The 20,826-nt window shown below is 45.1% G+C and overlaps 1 protein-coding gene across 1 annotated transcript in view; it reads left to right on the top strand.

The window, feature by feature from the left end:
* The window catches only part of exoc3l1 (exocyst complex component 3-like 1), a 109,120-nt gene extending 88,720 nt beyond the window's left edge, over window positions 1-20,400 (top strand). The window contains exons 12-13 of the mRNA XM_063066663.1: window positions 7,369-7,493; window positions 12,266-20,400. Coding sequence (XP_062922733.1) covers window positions 7,369-7,493; window positions 12,266-12,449 — 309 coding nt within the window. The 3' untranslated portion in view covers window positions 12,450-20,400. The remainder of the gene's footprint in view (window positions 1-7,368; window positions 7,494-12,265) is intronic.
* The last annotated feature ends 426 nt before the right edge of the window (window positions 20,401-20,826 follow it).

Here is a 20,826-nt window from a genome sequence, read left to right on the forward strand (position 1 = left end):
TCTGCTGCATCGGCGGTACTGCGGATGGCTCTCCTCTTCCTCTCTCCCTCGATGCCCAAAATGCTGAAGGCTCTAACTAAGGAACGGGCTGCGAATCCCCTACAACCAACCTCCACTGGGAGACACCTCGCTCTCCATCCAGCCTGCTGACAATTGCTGACCAGTCCTGTGTACTCGGAGAGCTTCCTTTCAAAAGCCTCTTCCAAGCTATCTTCCCATGGGACTGTCAGCTCCAGCAGCACCACTTGCTTAGTAGACTCAGACACTAGGACAATGTCTGGTCGCAGGGTGGTGGCTGCAATATGGTTGGGGAACTTCAGCTGCCATTCGAGGTCCACCATCAGCTGCCAGTCCCTTGCAGAGGTCTTGTATTCTAGATCTCTTGAAATGAGTGCTAACATGGCACTTACCTTCCTTACCACCGACTCAACCTGCAAATTAACCTTCAGGGTGTTCTGCATAAGGACTCCCAAGTCCCTCTGCATCTCAGATTCCTGGATTTTCTCCCCGTTTAGAAAATAGTCTGCACATTTATTTCTGCTACCAAAGTGCATGACCATGCATTTCCAACATCCCACCATCAGACTGATTAATTCATGCAGATACAATTGTATTTCTATGCTATATTGACTGCCCTGTTGTACATACTACAGTATTTATTACAAATTACTATAAATTGCACATTGCACATCAGAATCAGAATCAGGTTTATTATTACCGGCATGTATCATGAACTTTGTTAACTTAGCAGCAGCAGTTCAATGCAATACATATAGAAGGGGGAAAATAAATAAATTGCAGTTTATGTATATTGAAGGTTAAAAACCGTGCAAAATCATAAATAATATATATTGAAAAAGTGAGGTAGTGCTGATGGGTTCAATGTCCATTTAGGAATCGGATGGCAGAGGGGAAGAAGCTGCTCCTGAATCACTGAGTGTGTGCCTTCAGGCTTCTGTACCTTCTCTCTGATGAGAAAAGGGCATGCCCTGGGTGCTGGGGGTCCTTAATAATGGACGCTGCTTTTCTGAGACACTACTCCTTGAAGATGTCCTGGGTACTTTGTAGACTTGTACCCAAGATGGAACCGACTAAATTCATGACCCTCTGCAGCTTCTTTCAGTCCTGTGCAGTAGCCCCCACACCAGACAGTGATGCAGCCTGTCAGAATGCTCTCCACAGTACATCTATAGAAGCTCTTGAATGTTTTTGTTTACATACCAAATCTCTTCAAAGTCCTAATAAAGTATATTCGCTGTCTTGCCTTCTTTATAACTGCATCAATATGTTTCTTCGAAAGAGGTTGGAGGCAACTGAGAAGAATGAGAACAGGACCAATTGGCTAAACTAGACCAATCACAAATAAGAGAAAATCCACAGATGCTGGAAATCCAAGTAGCCAGTCGACTGTTTTCCACAGATGCTATCTGGTCTGCTGAGTTCCTCCAGCATTTTTTGTGTGTTACTAAACTAGACACCAGACGATAATCGAAGTAGAGCTGATGATTGAGGACTGAACCTCGGAGAGACAATGTTGATAGTCAAGGATAAGAGCTGGATCCAAGATGCCTGTTTCAGAAGCTCAGCCCTGTTCCTTAGGTCCAAATCCTTTCCAGTCCATGAGGAACTGCCAAACACCCCGCACAGTTCATGAGCCCATAATTCTTTTTATGGTGAAGACCTGTTCCCCATTGACAAATCTGGGTGACAGCGGGATTGATTGTGGCGGGCTAAAGGACTGGTGTTCACAGGTTTTAATTTAGAACTGTGGAAAGTGGAATTGATCTTGAGGATCTTGGGGAGCTGCAAGGTATAAGCCACTGGGTTTGCTTTCTTGAGAACCTTGAAGGATCCAATGAACTTGGGTGCCAACTTCCTGGACTCCACCTGGAGAGGAAAATCCTGAATAGATAGCCAGACCTGATGCCCAGGCTGTAATGTTGGTCTCTACTCCTGTGGTTAGCCTTTATTTCAGCCTTTGGGTAGAGACCAACAAAATCTCCCTTGCCCTAGTCCGTTTTACCTTGTAGCATCGGACGAGATCTTCGGCCGCAGGGACCCCAACCTCAGCCTACTGCTCAGGAAAGAGCGGCAGAGAATATTAAAATTGGCATTCAAACCTGTAAAACCCATCTGCAGAATGCTGCAAAGTGTTATGAGTGACCTCTGCCCACATCAAATAGTTGCATCACTCATCTGGATTTTTTGAAGCCAGGTACTTGATGGTTCATTCCATATCCTGGTTCACCCATTCCATCTGGCCATTGGACTTCAGGTGAAATCCAGAGGAAAGACTTGCTGTTGCCCCAATCAGTGTACAGATCACCCTCCATAAATCTGACGCAAATTGAGGACCGCGATCCAACACAGCTCGACATAAAGTTCATCATCTAGAAGCCTCTTTTTGATATGTCTGACATGAGCGACACTCTCATCCACGGGCTTCAAGAAGATTAAGATATCATCCAAGAAGACAAAGGCGTATTTATGGAAAGCATCCCAGAGCACGTTGTTTATAAAGGTCTGGAAAACCGCTTGCGCGTTCACAAGGTCGAAGGACATGACCAGATATTCATAGTGCCCCGTCAGTCTGTCTAATGCAGTCTTCCACTCATCACCCTCCTTTATGCAAAATAAATTGTACACACTTCACAAGTCTAGGTTCCAGAATACTCTTACTCCTCGAAGAACCTCGAAGGCAGTGTTCATGAGTGGAAAGGAGTAATGATTTTTTAGCTGCTATGCGATTCAGCCCTCTGTAATTGATGCATGGCTGCAGGCTCCCATCCTATTTCTGTACGAGGAAGAAGCCTGCGCTGGCTGGTGAGGTGGAGGGCCAAATGAGCCCCTTGGCAAGAGCCTCCTTTATGTGCGTCTCCAGAGCGTTTCTCTCCAGGCCTGAGAGCGCGTGTAATCGACCCCGCAGAGGACAAGTACCAAGCAGTAGATCGAGAGCACAATCATAGGGTCGGAGCAGTGGAAGAGTCAAGGCTTTTCTCTTGCTGAAGACCTCTTCCAAATCCTTGTAGACGGAAGGGATTTCAACCCACTTGGGTGTTTCAACTACCCCAAACCTCCCTCCAAGGATGATTCCTGAGGCCCCTTAGGTAGCAGGGGTGATTCGGCAGACTCGAGTTTCCTCCATAGGTTCACTAGAGTCTTTAGTTGAAACAAAAGACCAAATCAGAGTCCAAATCCTCATCCAAGTCTTCAGACAATGCCAATGAGGTGTTATAAATCGTGTTTGTGCTCCTGGGACTAGGCTCCAACTGTCTACATTTAAGAGCCTTTCCCTTGGATGAGACCTGGTGACTGGATCCCCTAGGCTTAGCTGATGGAATTCCAGACTGTTTGGGCACCTCCTTGGCTTTCTCCTGAACTAGAGACCCCCTCTCTCTAGTTCAAGTACACTCCACCCCCCCCCCTCGACTAGACAGGGTCAGGACTTGCACAGTCCTGCTGGCTGGAGCCGGCTTATCTGCCCTTGGAGGCAGGACTGGGTCTCCTGAAGCCTCCAAGTTATTCCGAAAAAAGTGCCTCCTTGTTGGCCACTGGTCTCAGGAGAGTCTGAGGACAGAACACCAAGCCGAAAACATACACTCTTGCAGAGACTGGATCAGTCAATGATCCTCCCTTCCTTTCAGCTGACAGAAGGGTTATGCTGGGACAGCCAAGGGTGCCCAATGACCAGGGGTGTGTGAGGGGAAACGATGATATAGAAATAAATGTCCTCCACGTGTTCCTCTTTCCTCATCTGCAAAACTGATATCTGCTGCAGGATGTGCCCTGAAACAAGTGGACAACCATCCAGGGCTGTTGCAGGCATGTGGTGGCTCAACTCCTGGAGGGGTATTTTGAGCCGATGGGCAGTCCCCAAGTCCAGAAAATTTCCTTGCTGCCCCAGAGTCCACAAAGGCCTTCACCTCTCGCCGGTTCCTTCCCCAGGAGATCTGCACCTTCAGTGTGACGCTATAATTAGTAGGGTTGGGAGGAATGGCAGCTAGCGTCACGGTCCTCCTGACACTGGACAATCTAAGCTGTTCTCCTGACAGCTGCAGCTTCGGACGTTTGGCCCACAGGTGACCTGCTTACCCGTGGTATTGGCAGCAACCTTGACCTCAACTCCGGGACCTCTCATAAGCGGAGAGTCTTGTGCAGCCGATTTGCATGGGCTCAACAAGATCCTGAGCAGGAGATGGACTTGTTATTGTCCAGGTCAGCAAGTGGAACTGCCATACGTTGAGGCTGGGCTCAGCCTCACCCTCTTCGACCTTTTGAGGTAGCCCACACCAGGCAATTATCGAGGCAGATAGACTAATTGATCCGAGCCAGGACCTCCCTTTTCCAGCCATTCTCTTCGGCCAAAGTCTGAAACTCAATAGCTTAGTCGGCTGCTGACCAACTGCCTTGGCACACCTTCCTCAGACGGCCTGAGGTTCTGTTTGCTCCTGATGGATGATGGAACACTTTCTTCATGGTGACCATGAATTCTTCTAAATCTGAGAAAATCTCCAACCTCCACTCCCAATGCGCCTTGGCCCATGCCGGTGCTCTCCTGGTCAGGAGAGAGATCATGAAGGCCATCTTTCAGCACTCTGTAGGGAGCCAGGATGGCCGGAGCTCAAACACCGGCGAACACTCAGTGAGGAAGCCGTCATAAGAGCCAAGTCACCATCAAATCTCTCCAGGGTTGGAAGATGGACTGACTCTGCAGAATGATGGACAGCCTCACCCAAGTGACTCTGGTTTCCAGCTTGTGATGCCTGGTGACCTGGAGGTCATGTATCTCCCAGCTCTGTCTAGAAATTTTCTCACTATGGCTACCCATAGCTGACAGGAAGCTCTAAAACCCCACCCGATCCATGTTAGGCTCAATCGTACTGTGATGAGAGATCTAGACGAGGGTGGTTAGGACCCAAGTGCTGGAGTAGAATTGAGACACGATACAAGACTGAAATAAGAACAGAGTACTAAACTAGACATTAGACACTCAAAAACTTCTATAGTTGTACCGTGGAAAGCATTCTGACAGGCTGCATCACTGTCTAGAATGGAGGGGCTACTGCACAGAACCGAAAGAAGCTGCAGAAGGTTGTAAATCTAGTCAGCTCCATCTTGGGCACTAGCCTACAAAGTACCCAGGACGTCTTCGGGGAGCAGTGTCTCAGAAAGGCAGCGTCCATTATTAAGGACCTCCAGCACCCAGGGCATGCCCATTTCTCACTGTTACCATCAGGCAGGAGGTACAGAAGCCTGAAGGCACAAACTCAGCAATTCAGGAACAGCTTCTTCCCCTCTGCCATCCAATTCCTAAAAGGACATTGAATCTTTGGACACTGCCTCACTTTTTTTTTTAAATATGCAGTTTTTCTGTTGTTGCACATTTTTAAAATCTATTCAATATACATATACTGTAATTGATTTGTTTATTTATTATTATTATTTATTTATTATTATTAATTGGTTTCTTTGCTAGATTATGTATTGCATTGAACCGCTGCTGCTAAGTTAACAAATTTCACCTCACGTGCCGGTGATAATAGACCTGATTCTGATTCTGATAATTCAAGTAGAGCTCATGATTGAGCGCTGAACCTCAGTTCAGATGCTATTTAAATATTAAAATCCTGGCAACAAAGCATGGCTGCCAATTAGCAGGGTGGGCTTGAATCTTTAAAGGCCAGCTATCCATATTCCAGAGAGTTAGAACATCTAAACCCCGGGGGCTTGCAGTTGTGCTCATGTTGAGAAGCTGATATCACTGCACCAAACCTATCCATCTCATTGAAGGGTGAAAAAGCAGTGAAGTACTGAATAGCTGGACTACAAATATACACTTAAAAATTGTTGATGAAAATTTGTTTTACAGTAATTAAATAAAGAAATAATATTATTTGTAGCTTTAACTAAATTTGAATGTTTTTGCAACTATTTGTCACTGCTTTGAATTTACAGTTCCTATTTCTTTCACTGTGTATTGTAAACCAAAATTCTTTATTGTTTTTATGCAATGGCCGGAAAGGGAAGTGGATACTGGGGATGTAGTCTGGGAGCCAAGGGGTGGTAACCCAAAAAGCTTGAGAACTTCTGCGATAGGTGGAAGAGGTAAAGGCTGAAGAAAAAAGAACCTGATGGGAGAGGACAGTGGACCATGGAAGAAAGGAAAGGAGGAGGAACACCAATTTGTCAAGTTCTGTTTTTTTACCTATTTTTCATTTCTTTAACAGTGTATCCCTGTAACATTAAGTTCCACAAACAAATAATTTAAATCATCTATCTATTACGTTAATCCCTGTTTTGTGTGTCTAGGTAAGATCTCACAGCTGCTTTCAGCTTCTCAAAGCCTTTGCTTTCTGTGGACTGGAGTTGAATCTTTGGTGAGACCCCCCCTCCCCATACCAAACATAACTATTTGGATTCACTTCAGTATTGTTTCCAGCCATACTGTTGGAGGAGAGGGACTTGTGAGACAGTAACCACTGTAATTCTCCATTTTAAGTTCAAGTTCAAATTTATCATCATTCAACCCTACACAGGTATACAGTTAAATGAATCAATGTTCCTCTGGGACCAAAGTGCAAATCACAGCACATACGATCACACAACAATATCAGCACAATTTGATGGTGCATGGGATGTTGTCCTGGAGACATATTTCTGTAAGAATAAGCTCATAGCAATTTGTCAGTTGCAGACAAAGATAATCCAGTTTGTTTCCTGGGAGCGACACTAGAGAGCGGTGACGGGACAGCCGGCCCACTGGGGTTAGCCTATAACCTAGCACGAATTCCAGCATGCCCTCTCACGCTGTTTCTGGTCCCTCTATCACTAGGTAGCTGTAACAAGTGACACCATCATGGTATGAAGGGTACCACATACTGTACCATGTACACTCAGTGCACAGACACTCGAGGGAGAGTTTTTCTGCTTCCAAAGAAAGAAAGCCTTGCATTTATACAGGTCCTTCTAAACTGCTAGACACCCTAAAAGCACTTTACAGGCAATAAGTGTCTTATTTTTGTGATGAACTCAGCAAGGAAGGAAATGGCCAGTTAGTTTCTGTAGCAGTGATAACTATTAATTGTGAGTTGGTATGGGTGGTGGTATGAAGGAACAGGGAGAGAAGTTTGCACCCAAAACTCTTCCTTACTGAAGTACTGCCACGTTATCACTCACACTGAGCAGCGACACCATGCCTTCATTGGACATTTGCTCCAAAGATCTCATTTCCAGTGTAATGGTACTCAAATACTGATCTAGATGTTAAATTTGAGACTTACTGGGCAAAGGTGCTGAGATGGTAAGGAAAGGCAGGGATTAACAGGGTGAACCTTGCTGACACCTCCCCTTTGCTTCTGCCCACTACAGGGACTGGGAGATGCTGATCGGCTCACCAACGTGATTTCCTCCATCTCGGAATTCATCAAGCTGACGGACAGCTCCCTGCTCAGCCTGGAGGTCTCTGGCTTGGTGGCCAATTATCCCGATATCAGGTAACACTTCCCACCAAAGCTGCACTTCCTTCACCAGTCCATATGGACTCAGTGTGGCACTGAGTATTTCAGCCACACTCCAATCCTCGGCCCACCTCCCGAACTGACTGAGATCTCTTTGTAATTCATTGTAACCTGTTTCACTACGAACAACATTTACTATCATTAGCAATCTTGCTGTTTATGCCGTGTGCACTCATATCCAAATCATTTCCATAAATAATGAATAACAGAGATCTCAACACTGACCTCTGTGCACTACCCCAGCCCCCATCCCCACCCACTACAGGTCTCCAGTCGAAGAATTGAAATTGAACCATTACCCTATCACCGAGCCAAATCTGAATCTACCTCGCTAGTTCCCCCTAAGAACATCTGAGAACATCTATCTTTGTGCAATCATGATGGAACTATGTGTCCTTCCCTTGGAAGAATGAGAGACCCTAATGCTACATCTCTCCTCTCAGAGTGCAGCAGTGCCCACTGGCCATGGGGGGTGGGGAGGGATGCAATGCTCTCATCAACACTCTTAATACTCATGCACTCATGTTTCATGATCTGGACATCACTAGCAAGACAGCATTTATCGTCCATCCTGGAGTGGCCAGCATTTATTACTCATCCCTGAGTAGCCAGCATTTATTGGCTATCTCTGATAACCCATTAACAGAGGGCTTTGTGTGGCTGTTCGGGGGAGTATTTTAATGATGAACTGTATAGGTGAGATTGGTGCAACACACAGTTCAGACTACATAAAGGCACAGATTTCATCCACTAAAAGACTTTTAGTGGAGGAAATACAGTAAAACCCAGTTAATCTGCCACTTTGAGGACTTTGATGGTACTAAACAAGCAGATTTTCTAAACTAACAGAAGTAATTCCATTAATACTCCAACACACTTCCAAATCACTTCTTCTTGATGTTATACAGTAGACAGTACATTTTCCAAATAACCCGATAAGAAAGGAAGCACAAGAAACTAAACCTGGTGATTGTACAGGGAGCATGGGAACTTGGATGGGGGTGGGGGGGGTGGTGGGAGGGAGTGGGTGGGGTGATGGGGCTTGATAATTGAAGTGCAATCAGTGTGGCCTGCAGGAAGGGTGAACAAAACCCGATGGGGTAGAGTGTGTGACCATGGATTAAAGCAGGGGAAAGCCAAAGAGAAACTGGGGGCCTGGTGATTGAAGTGTAGCTGGTGTAATCAGCAGGAAGTATGAGCAGAATTCCTGGGCATTGGGGAGTAGGTGTGAGTTAAAACCGGAGATAGCCGATCAATAGCAAATGTCAGACCATCCACCCTGAGTTCCTTGCTGGAGTTTAGAGACATGGCTCCAGGGTGACCAAGGATGGGAGCTCAACATTCAGGGATATTCAATATTCAGGAGGGATAGACATGAAAGAAAAGGATGTGAGGTAGCATTGCTGGTTAGAGAGGAGATTAACGCAATAGAAAGGAAGGACATTAGCCGGGAGGATGTGGAATCAATTTGGGTAGAGCTGCATAACACTAAGGGGCAGAAAACACTGGTGGGAGTTGTGTACAGGCCACCTAACAGTAGTGAGGTTGGGGATGGCATTAAACAGGAAATTAGAAATGCGTGCAATAAAGGAACAGTAGTTATAATGGGTGACTTCAATCTACATATAGATTGGGTGCACCAAATTGGTAAGGGTGCTGAGGAAGAGGATTTCTTGGAATGTATGCGGGATGGTTTTTTGAACCAACATGTTGAGGAACCAACTAGAGAGCTAGACTGAGTATTGAGCAATGAGGAAGGGTTAATTAGCAATCTTGTCGTGAGAGGCCCCTTGGGTAAGAGTGACCATAATATGGTGGAATTCTTTATTAAGATGTAGAGGGACATAGTTAATTCAGAAACAAAGGTTCTGAACTTGAAAGAAGGGTAACTTTGAAGGTATGAGACGTGAATTAGCTAAGATAGACTGGCAAATGATACTAAAAGGATTGACGGTGGATATGCAATGGCAAGCATTTAAAGATCACATGGATGAACTACAACAATTGTTCATCCCAGTTTGGCAAAAGAATAAATCAGGGAAGGTAGTGCACCCATGGCTGACAAGGGAAATTAGGGATAGTATCAATTCCAAAGAAGAAGCATACAAATTAGCCAGAAAAAGCAGCTCACCTGAGGACTGGGAGAAATTCAGAGTCCAGCAGAGGAGGACAAAGGGCTTAATTAGGAAAGGGAAAAAAGATTATGAGAGAAAACTGGCAGGAACATAAAAACTGACTGTAAATGCTTTTATAGATATGTGAAAAGAAAAAGATTGGTTAAGACAAATGTAGGTCCCCTACAGACAGAAACAGGTAAATTGATTATGGGGAACAAGGACATGGCAGACCAATTGAATAACTACTTTGGTTCTGTCTTCACTAAGGAGAACATAAATAATCTTCCGGAAATAGTAGGGGATAGAGGGTCTAGTGAGATGGAGGAACTGAGGGAAATACATGTTAGTAGGGAAGTGGTGTTAGGTAAATTGAAGGGATTAAAGGCAGATAAATCCCCAGGGCCAGATGGTCTGCATCCCAGAGTGCTTAAGGAAGTAGCCCAAGAAATAGTGGATGCATTAGTGATAATTTTTCAAAACTTTTTAGGTTCTGGACTAGTTCCTGAGGATTGGAGGGTGGTTAATGTAACCCCACCTTTTAAAAAAGGAGAGAGAGAGAAACTGGGGAATTATAGACCCGTTAGCCTAGCATCGGTGGTGGGGAAAATGCTAGAGTCAGTTATCAAAGATGTGATAACAACACATTTGGAAAGCGGTGAAATCATCGGACAAAGTCAGCATGGATTTGTGAAAGGAAAATCATGTCTGACAAATCTCATAGAATTTTTTGAGAATGTAACTAGTAGAGTGGATAGGGGAAAACCAGTGGATGTGGTATATTTGGATTTTCAAAAGGCTTTTGACAAGGTCCCACACAGGAGATTAGAGTGCAAACTTAAAGCACACGGTATTGGGGGTAAAGTATTGATGTGGATAGAGAATTGTTTGGCAGACATGAAGCAAAGAGTGGGAATAAATGGGACCTTTTCAGAATGGCAGGCAGTGACTAGTGGGGTACCGCAAGGCTTGGTGCTAGGACCCCAGTTGTTTACAATATATATTAATGACTTAGATGAGGGAATTAAATGCAGCATCTCCAAGTTTGCGGATGACACGAAGCTGGGCGGCAGTGTTAGCTGTGAGGAGGATGCTAAGAGGATGCAGGGTGACTTGGATAGGTTAGGTGAGTGCAAATTCATGGCCGACGCAATTTAATGTGGATAAATGTGAGGTTATCCACTTTGGTGGCAAAAACAGGAAAACAGATTATTATCTGAATGGTGGCCGATTAGGAAAAGGGGAGGTGCAACGAGACCTGGGTGTCATTATACACCAGTCATTGAAAGTGGGCATGCAGGTACAGCAGGCGGTGAAAAAGGCGAATGGTATGCTGGCATTCATAGCAAGATGATTCGAGTACAGGAGCAGGGAGGTACTACTGCAGTTGTACAAGACCTTGGTGAGACCACACCTGGAGTATTGTGTGCAGTTTTGGTCCCCTAATCTGAGGAAAGACATTCTTGTCATAGAGGGAGTACAAAGAAGGTTTACCAGATTGATTCCTGGGATGGCAGGGCTTTCATATAATGAAAGACTGGATTGACTAGGCTTATACTCGTTGGAATTTAGAAGATTGAGGGAGGATCTTATTGAAACGTATAAAATCCTAAAGGGATTGGACAGGCTAGATGCAGGAAGATTGTTCCCGATGTTGGGAAAGTCCAGAACGAGGGGTCACAGTTTGAGGATAAAGGGGAAGACTTTTAGGACCGAGATGAGGAAAAACTTCTTCACACAGAGAGTGGTGAATCTGTGGAATTCTCTGCCACAGGAAACAGTTGAGGCTATATTTAAGAGGGGGTTAGATATGGCCCTTGTGGCTAAAGGGATCAGGGGGTATGGAGGGAAGGCTGGTACAGGGTTCTGAGTTGGATGATCAGCCATGATCATACTGAATGGCGGTGCAGGCTCGAAGGGCCGCATGGCCTACTCCTGCACCTATTTTCTATGTTTCTATGTTTCTAATGGGGAGGGGGATCTCATTGAAACCTACTAAATACTGAAAAGTCTAAATAGAGTGGGCATAGAGTGGATGTTTTCTATTCCTATAGGTTCAGAGGGCACAGCCTAAAAATAGGACTTTCCTTTAGGACAGAGATGAGGAGGGATTTCTTTAGCCAGAGGGTGTTGAATCTCAGAGTTGTGTATGATGATATGACATGTATGTACTTAGATAATAAATTTACTTTGAACTGAATCTTTGGAATTCATTGCCACAGATGGCTGTGGAGGCCAAGTCATTGGGTATATTTAAAGTGGAGGTTGATAGTTTCTTGATTAGTCAGGGTGTCAAAGGTCATAGAAAAGGCAGGAGAATGAGCTTGAGAGGAACAACAAAGCAGTCATGGCAGAGTGGAGGAGCAGAGTCAATGTTTTGAATTGCCTATGTTTTATGGTCTTATGGTCTATATTTGCCTTGATTTAACTTTGTGGCAACTACAATTCAGTGTTTCAGCCAGCCGTCCCACTGATTTAGAACTTTGCACTTGAGGGCATCAGGTGGAATGGATGCTCAACTATTCTGTATTGGTAGGTTGTGCGTAAGTGAGGATGAACAAGCCAGGAGACATTAGCAAAGACTTGTGTAGACTTCATCTTCGTTCCTTACTAAGAGACCGTTTCCTTTCCCAGTGATGAGCATGTTTCGGTACTGCTGGACATCAGGGGGGACGTGTCCAAAGAGGTTCGCGGCACAGTGCTGGACATGCTGGAGCAGAACAGCCAGCCTCCAGAAGGCTACCAGCCCATCTTCTCCGATATCTTGGTGCCAGCTCCAATCCTTCCCTTCTGCCTCCCCACTGTCAAATGCGGTTAGATCGCAGGGCATCAATTCTGTCCTCAGAAGAGGCTCCCTCAATAACAGACAACTGGTGTGGTGATCGTGGGCAGCTGGGTGGCAGTGTGAGTTAGGATTTTTTTCTACCACCATGCCCAAGCCTGGGTGGGCTTTCTGGACAGGTAACCCTGGGCACCAAGGGCCTCAGATCTCTGCAGCACGTACAAGCCTTTCCTACTTATACAGCATGTTACAGATTCCTGGAATGACCTCCCTTCTTGGCTCAGTCGATGCAGCCAACAGGCATGTACCCCACACAACCTGGATTTAACTCTGCCTGGAATTCCCAGCAGATTATCCATTATTCCAAAGCAGCACGTGGGACAACATTGAGAGCAGCATCAGACCAGCCTGGCTTTTCAAGCCTCTCCCATTTGCCTCTTTCCCTCTCTCACTGGCCAGGCCCACCCACAAGGAGGCTGGGATTAGAATGAGCTCTGTTAATCTCTATGTGACAGTCAAGATTACTTTGGATGGTTATCGTGATGACTATGGGCTGAAGGGCCTGTATTGTGCTGCCTTGTTCCTATGTTCTATGACTCCAGACACTCCCACAGATGCAGGGAATGTCTCCAAGGCAAGGGGTTGCCAGGTATCATTCTACCCAGGGGGTATTCCCAGGGTAGCATTCCCAAAGACCCTCAAAGGCCTGGAAATAAGGACACATTCAAAGACATTGTCCCTGGTCTGCAACAGACCATGGATTATGGCCACCATTAGTCTCTTGAGACAAAAGTTTGGGGGCTGCCCTTCACCTAGGTTAGGTTCTGGTGGATTGGCAGAAGAGAGAGGAAGGGAGGGGAAATGTTGACTGTTGCTGACCTTGGTTTGCTCCCCACTTCAGTTCAACCTTCCACTCCCTGAGCTCCTCTCAGGTTGGCTGGGGCCTGTCCCATCCAAAGGAAGGAAGTAGCTGCAAGGAGCACACTCAGAGAACAGGCTCTCCAGCTGAGGGCAGAAGCCATCCCCCCAACCCTCCCTTTTGCTGGTCTCACTAACCACTGTCTTTGCTGGATTTGAGACGCTGAAGCTAGCCATGTTCCTTCTGGTGAATGAAAAACTAGAGCATTATAACCATATAACATTGTTAATTTCCAGAGGAGCGGTCAGTTTTACAATAGCATACTGACATGTCCCTGTAGTCCATGATGTAGGAAGGCATCAAAGTCAGATGTCACTGCAGCAAGGATAAGCCAACATCAAACACTTGTTCACATTGTGCCACATTCCTATGTTGGATTGGTCTCAGATTAACATGAGGAGACCAATACACGGATTGATCTTCTGAAGACCTCCTGAAACAGGTCAAGTCTGATTCTGACGAAGGGTCTCGGCCTGAAACGTCGACTGCGCCTCTTCCTATAGATGCTGCCTGGCCTGCTGCGTTCACCAGCAACTTTGATGTGTGTTGCTTGAATTTCCAGCATCTGCAGAATTCCTGTTGTTCAAGTCTGATTCTGCTTGGAAGTTGAGGAGGAGATCTGGTGGGTCAACCCACATCTATCTAACACCTGGTGAGCCAAGACAAGGAACCATTGTGCTTGTCCAGTTCAGGCCATAGTGATCTGATGCTTTGCACTGAAGTTCCTGGAGCCAATCCAGGAAACACCAGGGTCAAACGCAGAGCTCACCAGGTTATCTATATAATGAACCTCTTGAGTCACTGTATAACTTCCTGCCAGCTTTCACCCTGCCATTTCACCATTATTGGAGAGGCCCCAGCACACAGTCCCTGAGTTGGAGCACCATCCCCTTCCCACTCACTGAAAACCACCCAAACCTAGTTCAGGGGACAGCCACTGCAACCCAACCTTACTCACTGAGAAGTCACAGACATAGACATAGTCACAGAACAGTACAGCAGAGGAACAGGTTCTTCAGTCCACAATGTTGCGCCAAACCAGAAACATAAACCAAAATCCCCAAAAACTAATCTCTCCTACCTACACCATGTCCATACCCCTCCATCTTCCTCATATTCATGTGCCAATCTTAATGTCTCTTAAAAGCCTCTGATGTATTTACCTCTACCACCAAACAAGGCAGTGCATCCGAGGCATCCACACATCTCGGAGTAAAGCTCTTACACCACACATTCCCTTTCAACCTACACCCCTCTCACCTTCAATGCATGCCCTCTGGTATCAGACATTTCTACTCCAGGGTAAAGATACTCAATGTCTACTCTATCTATGCCTCTCATAATCTTATAAACCTCTATCAAATCTCCCCTCACCCTCTGCTGCTGCAGAGAAAACAACCCAAGCTTGTCCAGCCTCTTATGATAGCACATGCCCTCTAAACCAGGCAGCATCCTAGTAAACCTCTTCTGCACCCTCCCCAAAGCCACAACATCCTTCTCACAGTGGGGTAACCAGAACTGTATACAATACTCCAAATGTGACCAGAGTTCTATAAAGTTGCAACATAACCTCTTGACTTTAGAACACAATCCCTTGATTAATAAAAACCAGCATTCCATCAGCCATCCTAACCACCCTATCGACCTTTCAAGGAGCTATGAACTTGCCCTTAACAGTGTACTGTCTCCTTATATTTCTACCAAACTGCACCAACTCACATTTATCTGGGTTAAACTCTATCTGCCATTTCTCTGACCATATTTGCAAGTGCTCTATATCATGCTATATTCTTTGCCAGTTTTCTACTCTATTCACAACTTTACAAATCTTGGTATAATCCACAAATTTACTAACCCACTAATCTACATTTTCACCCAGGTCTCTGTCTCTACACGTAAGCCAGTTCTGAATCCAAACAGCCAATTCGCTGTGGACCCCATGCACCTTAATCTTCTAGATTAGCATCCCATGAGGGAATTTGAAAAATACCTTACTAAGATCCATGTAGACAATATTCACTGCCCCGTCCTCATCAATCTCTCTCACCACCCTGTCGAAAAACTCAATCAAGTTGGTAAAACTTGACTTGCCCCATACAAAACCATGCTGGCTCTCCCTAATTAGGCCATGGGTTTCCAGATTCTCATATATCCTATCCCTAAGAAACTATAGTTTCCAGGATTTTTCCTTGTTCCCTTCTTAAATTAAGGTACAACGTTAGCCACTCGCCAGTTCTCCAGGACCTCACCTGTGGCTAGAGAGGACACGAAGATACTTGTCAAAGCCCTGGAAACCTCATCTTTTGCCTCCCTCAATAACCTAAGGTTAATTCCCTCAGACCCTGGGAACATCCACCTTCATACCCATTAAGACACCCAAAACCTCTTCCTCCTTGACCTTAAAATGCCCTGGCATATTTATGCACTCAGCACTAGTCCTCCATGTCCTTTTCCTTAGTAAATACTGAAGCAAGGTACCTCACTCACATTCTCTGCATCCAAGCAAATGTTCCCTCTCTATCCTTGAGTGGTCCTACGCTCTCCCTAGTTATCCTCTTGCTCTTGATGTATGTATAGAATGGCTTGGGATTCCCTTAATCCTACTTGCCAAGGGCTTTTCATGGCCCTTCCTGGCTTTCCTAATTCTCTTCTTGAGTTCTTTTCTGGCTTCTTTATACTCCTCATGTGCTCCGTTTGATCTTAACTTCCAAAGCTTTCCATACTTTTCCTTTTTTTTCCTTGACTAATTTCATCACCTCTCTGGACATACAAAGTTTTCCCATCTTTCCATCCCTGTCCTTCCTTCTAGTAGGAACATAGCTTTCCTGTACTCTGTGCAATAGATCTTTAAACACTCTCCACATGTCTGATGCGGACTTGCCAGAAAAAAGGTGTTCCCAATTTACTCTAATTAGTTCCTGCCTAATGCCCTTAATTTGCTCTATTCCAATTTAAGAATATTCCACAAGGACCATACCTATCCTTTTCTATAGCTATTCTGGAAGTTATGGAGTTGTGGTTACTGTTCTCCAACTGTTCCTCAATTGCCTGGCCATGCTCATTACCCAACACCAAGCCCAGTACAGTCTCTCCTCTCATTGGATCATCTACCTATTGATTTAAAACACTGCTCAAACACTTCAAATGTAGTGAATATTGTTTTCTATTGCATCCCCTATGTTTGCTGTATTGAGCGATGTCTCTTTCACTGTTCATTAGCTTTATGTTCTGATGGGAAAAACAACCTCTTCACCCTTGTCCTTAAGGCTGACCCATCCCAGCCATGAATGTCGAGGCAGATATTTCCCCGCTCTCTTGGTGGAGCTGGATCCCCAGCTGTGACCCATGCCTTAGGCAAGTCCTGACACTCTTTCCAGTTGCCCTACATGCTGCCTTGCCATGTTCAGCCATAAGAGGAACTGACTGATCCATCACTGGTCCATCCTGAGGTCCCCTCCATCACTGAACCTGACTTCTGCCAAATCAATTCTCTCTGGTCTATCAAGAAATGACTACAAACCCAATTCAACAAACACGGGAGGGCCCAGTCTACATCTGGCTGTTGTACTAGACATCTGTGCTCCACAATTAGCCCAGCCTCTAAGCAACTCTTTCAAGGCAGTTACCACATTGACATCTACCTGGCCATGTAGAAAATTGCCCAGGTAAGTCTTCTGCACCAAAAGCAGCTACAATCCAATCCAGAACAAACACAAAATGGAGAGGAACTCAACAAGTCAGGCAGCATCTATGAAAATGAATAAACAGTTGACAGATAGATGTAGCCTGATAGGCCGAGTTCCACCAGCATTTTTTGCTTGTTGCTCTGGATTTCTAGCATCTGCAGAATCTCTTGTGTTTATGGTTTGCTATTCCAACCCAGCTGAATGATACTTAAGCTGTCTACTTTCAATCATCAGCAAAGTGACAGAAGCCATTGTCAATAATGCTGTCAAATACCACTTGCTCTATAGTCCCTGGTCTGGATTCTGTCACAAATACTCTGTTCCAGACTCCATTATGGACTTGTCAAACTGTTGCTCCAAATCCCATCCAGACTTCCTGTTATGTTTTGTAACTTCAAAACTTCAAAGGAAGACACGTGAGTTCAAAATCCAGGTCTAAATTCAAGTTTACTTTCAGTGAGGCACGCATGTATCATGTGGTACCGTGATGATGTATGCAATTAATGTATTTTTACATATAACCCATAATTAATTATTTAAACAAACAGGAAAGCTAATCAACCTATATACTGTATACAAGACCACTCAAATATTATTGAAATAGTAAATACACAGCACTTCCCACCACTTCCAATGCACAAATCAAGAGGTTAATACGTTACCATCCACTAGCCTGGATGGGCGCAGCCACAATAAGTCTCACCTTAATAATAAATTTACTTTGAACTGAATCTGTGGAACTCATTGCCACAGATGGCTGTAGAGGACAAGTCTTGGGTATATATAAAGTGGAAATTGATAGGTTCTTGATTAATAAGGGTGTCAAAGGTTACGGAGAGAAGGCAGGAATATGGGGTTAAGAGGGAAAATAAATCAGCATAATGAAGCAGCCCCAATGGGCCAAATGGCCTAATTCTGCTCCTATGTCGTATGATCTTATGGACAGCACCTCCCATAACAGCAACCTGTGTGGCTTGAATGCCCAATAGTGCAGGTACATGAAAATACCATAACCTGCATATACCCCTCCAAGTTGCACACCATCCTGACATGTAAATATATCACCACCCCTTCATCATCGCAGGGTCCAAATCTTCCATTTTGCTCCCCAAAAGCACAATAGGAATACCTCCGCCAGATGTAATTGGAGAAGGCAACTCACAATTACCTTCTCAAGGGTAAATAAATGCTGGCCATCAGCAGTGCCCAGATCAGGGACATGAAGAAAAGAAAAAGCCACAGCTGAAAATCCTTCCTCCACTAACCCCTCACCTATCAACCCTTCAGGAGTCTGCTGCCCAATTCCAACACCAACCTATCTGATGTCCAATTGCTAGACAGCAGTTCACTCCAGGACTTGGGCTTCAAATGCCTGACCACATCCTCAGGGTCCCATCCCTAGAGCTGGAACTGGAACTCAGACCGCACCCTGGTACCCTTTATCTGCTCTGTGGACTGGGAAGAAAAGGGTTCTGAAAGCTTGTGGTCTCAGATTCAGATTTATTTAGCACCTGTACAGTGAGACGTGCAATGAAGTGTGTTGTTTATGTTAACAATCAAAACACCACTGGGAGCAGCCTGCAAGTTTTGCCTCACATTTCAGTGCCAACATAGCAGGCCCACCATTCTTGGCAGAACAACACAGAACGCAACAAAAACTGAACATGCCAAGCAACAAATCACAACACCATTCCTTCCTCCCTCCCACCCTCCCATGCACATACACATTTCTCTAACCCAGCACCAGCCATATTCAGCCTCCAGCAGACTCGTATGTTTGCAGACATTGGGCCTTTGACTTCCCCAGCAGACTTGTAGAGAGTTGTAAACTCGCAGCTCTGGCCATCTGCAGTACTGCGTGAGGCTGTGTGCAGACCCTGATGGCTTGGTAAACACTGCCACTATTCACAAGCAAAGCTCTCTCCCTGAGACCGAAGAGACTGCAGATACTGGAATCTGAGGCAACAAGCACAATCCTGCAGGAGGAACTCGGTGGGCCATGGGGCATCCGTGGGAGAAAAGGAACTGTCAACATTTTGACCCGAAGCATGGACAATTCCTTTCCCAACCTCCACCACCACAGATGCTACTCAACTGTCTGAGAGCCTCCAATAGATTGTTGTAAGTTCTTTTCTCCAGGGCCATGCCAAGAGATGTTGATGGAAAACCCAGTCCATCCTGGTAGGTGGCTCCTTATGTTGGCTCATTCCAGGACCACTATCCGTTACCAATGTTTATAATTCTCAGGCAGAACCAGGATCTAGCTAAGCCTGTCAGTCTACAATAAATGGCATACATTTATGCCACTCCTTTCACAACCTCAGGACATGCCAAGGGGCTCCACAGTCAGTAGATCCATGGATACTGAAGGAAGTTGGAGCAGCTGATGGGTGAGATCCCACCAACACCCATGATGTAATAATGTTTTGCAGATGAACTGACATCAACCACCCTAATCCTGTTCACTCTCTCCACATTCCCTTCAACTCCCCCCAAGTTCTAACGCTCACCTACTTACAGCATCCACTATCCTGCACATTTGTGTGTTGTGGGAGGAAATTGGAGCATGGGGGGGGGTAAGGCAAGAGCTCCCAGAGAGAATGTGCAAACTCCACACAGACAGTGCCTGAGGTCAGGATCGAACTTGCATCTCTAGGGCTGAAAGGCAGCAGCTCTACAGCTGTGCCACTGCACCATATGGTTCACTCATACTGATCCGATTAGGGGAGGGACATTGACTAATCACAGCCTTCCTTAGTATGCTGCCGATGGGACAATACTCATCCAAAGGGTAGCTTGGACATACTGTGTCCGATTTTTGGTTTGTGAAGCTGGCACTCCCTCATTTGCAGGATACCAATGAATCACAGCCGAATTACTCCCCCAGAATGCAGCATAATCACCCAAGATAATCACCATAATCACCTCCTCCACCAAAGACGATCCTAAATCTCAGATGATCTTCCCCCGAATGAGAAGCATGGAATCCCAGATTTTAAAAAAAGATTGAAGATGATGCAGCACTGCTTCGTTCTGAGGCTATGCAATCTCCCCCTCTTCATTCCACCACCAAAACCTACAGCAGCAAGGCTCCCCACAGCCACTCTGCACAGGGGCTTGTTAGATTCAAGCAGACGGTGCTAGGGAAGTGGAATGCTGCTTGCTTGCTGGATTGCAATGTAAATGCTAAAAGTAGCTGCAAGAAAATGCCCTGACACCAGGAGGCAGCAACACAACCCAATAATGCAGCCAATGAACTGCCCATGGTATCTGAATTTTCATGGTTCCAGGAACATTGTGTAAACTCGAAGAGAAACCATGGATATTTCTGGTTCAAAGACACTTTTGCTTGCTTCCTAGATATATTTATTCCTGCCTAAAAATAAAAGCACAATGGATTTGGATTCTGTCTGGCTCTTTCTTTGTGAATGATAAGTTTACAGCCATTGGTTCCATCATGGTATGGTGTGCCATCAGCATTGGTAGGATTATCCAACACATTCCTCATAAACTTCAGGAGCCTGGGATTGAGTTCAAGATAGTTTATTGACATTCTTCAGTACACGAGTGTAGAGGAGAATAAAATGATTGTTACTCCGGATCCAATGCAACATAAAAAAACACAATAAACATAAAGGACATAATAAAAAATAAATATAATTACATAAGATTAGCTAATATTAGATAGATTGATTATATATACAGAGTGACAGGACCTAGGTACAGGAGTATGGATGAAGATGGTGGTCAAACATTTCAAATGACTCCAGATATCTAATCAGGGTTTAATATATTTAATCTGATGTTG

The sequence above is a fragment of the Mobula hypostoma genome, chromosome 14 (genome assembly GCF_963921235.1).
Source record: "Mobula hypostoma chromosome 14, sMobHyp1.1, whole genome shotgun sequence".
NCBI lineage: Eukaryota > Metazoa > Chordata > Chondrichthyes > Myliobatiformes > Myliobatidae > Mobula > Mobula hypostoma.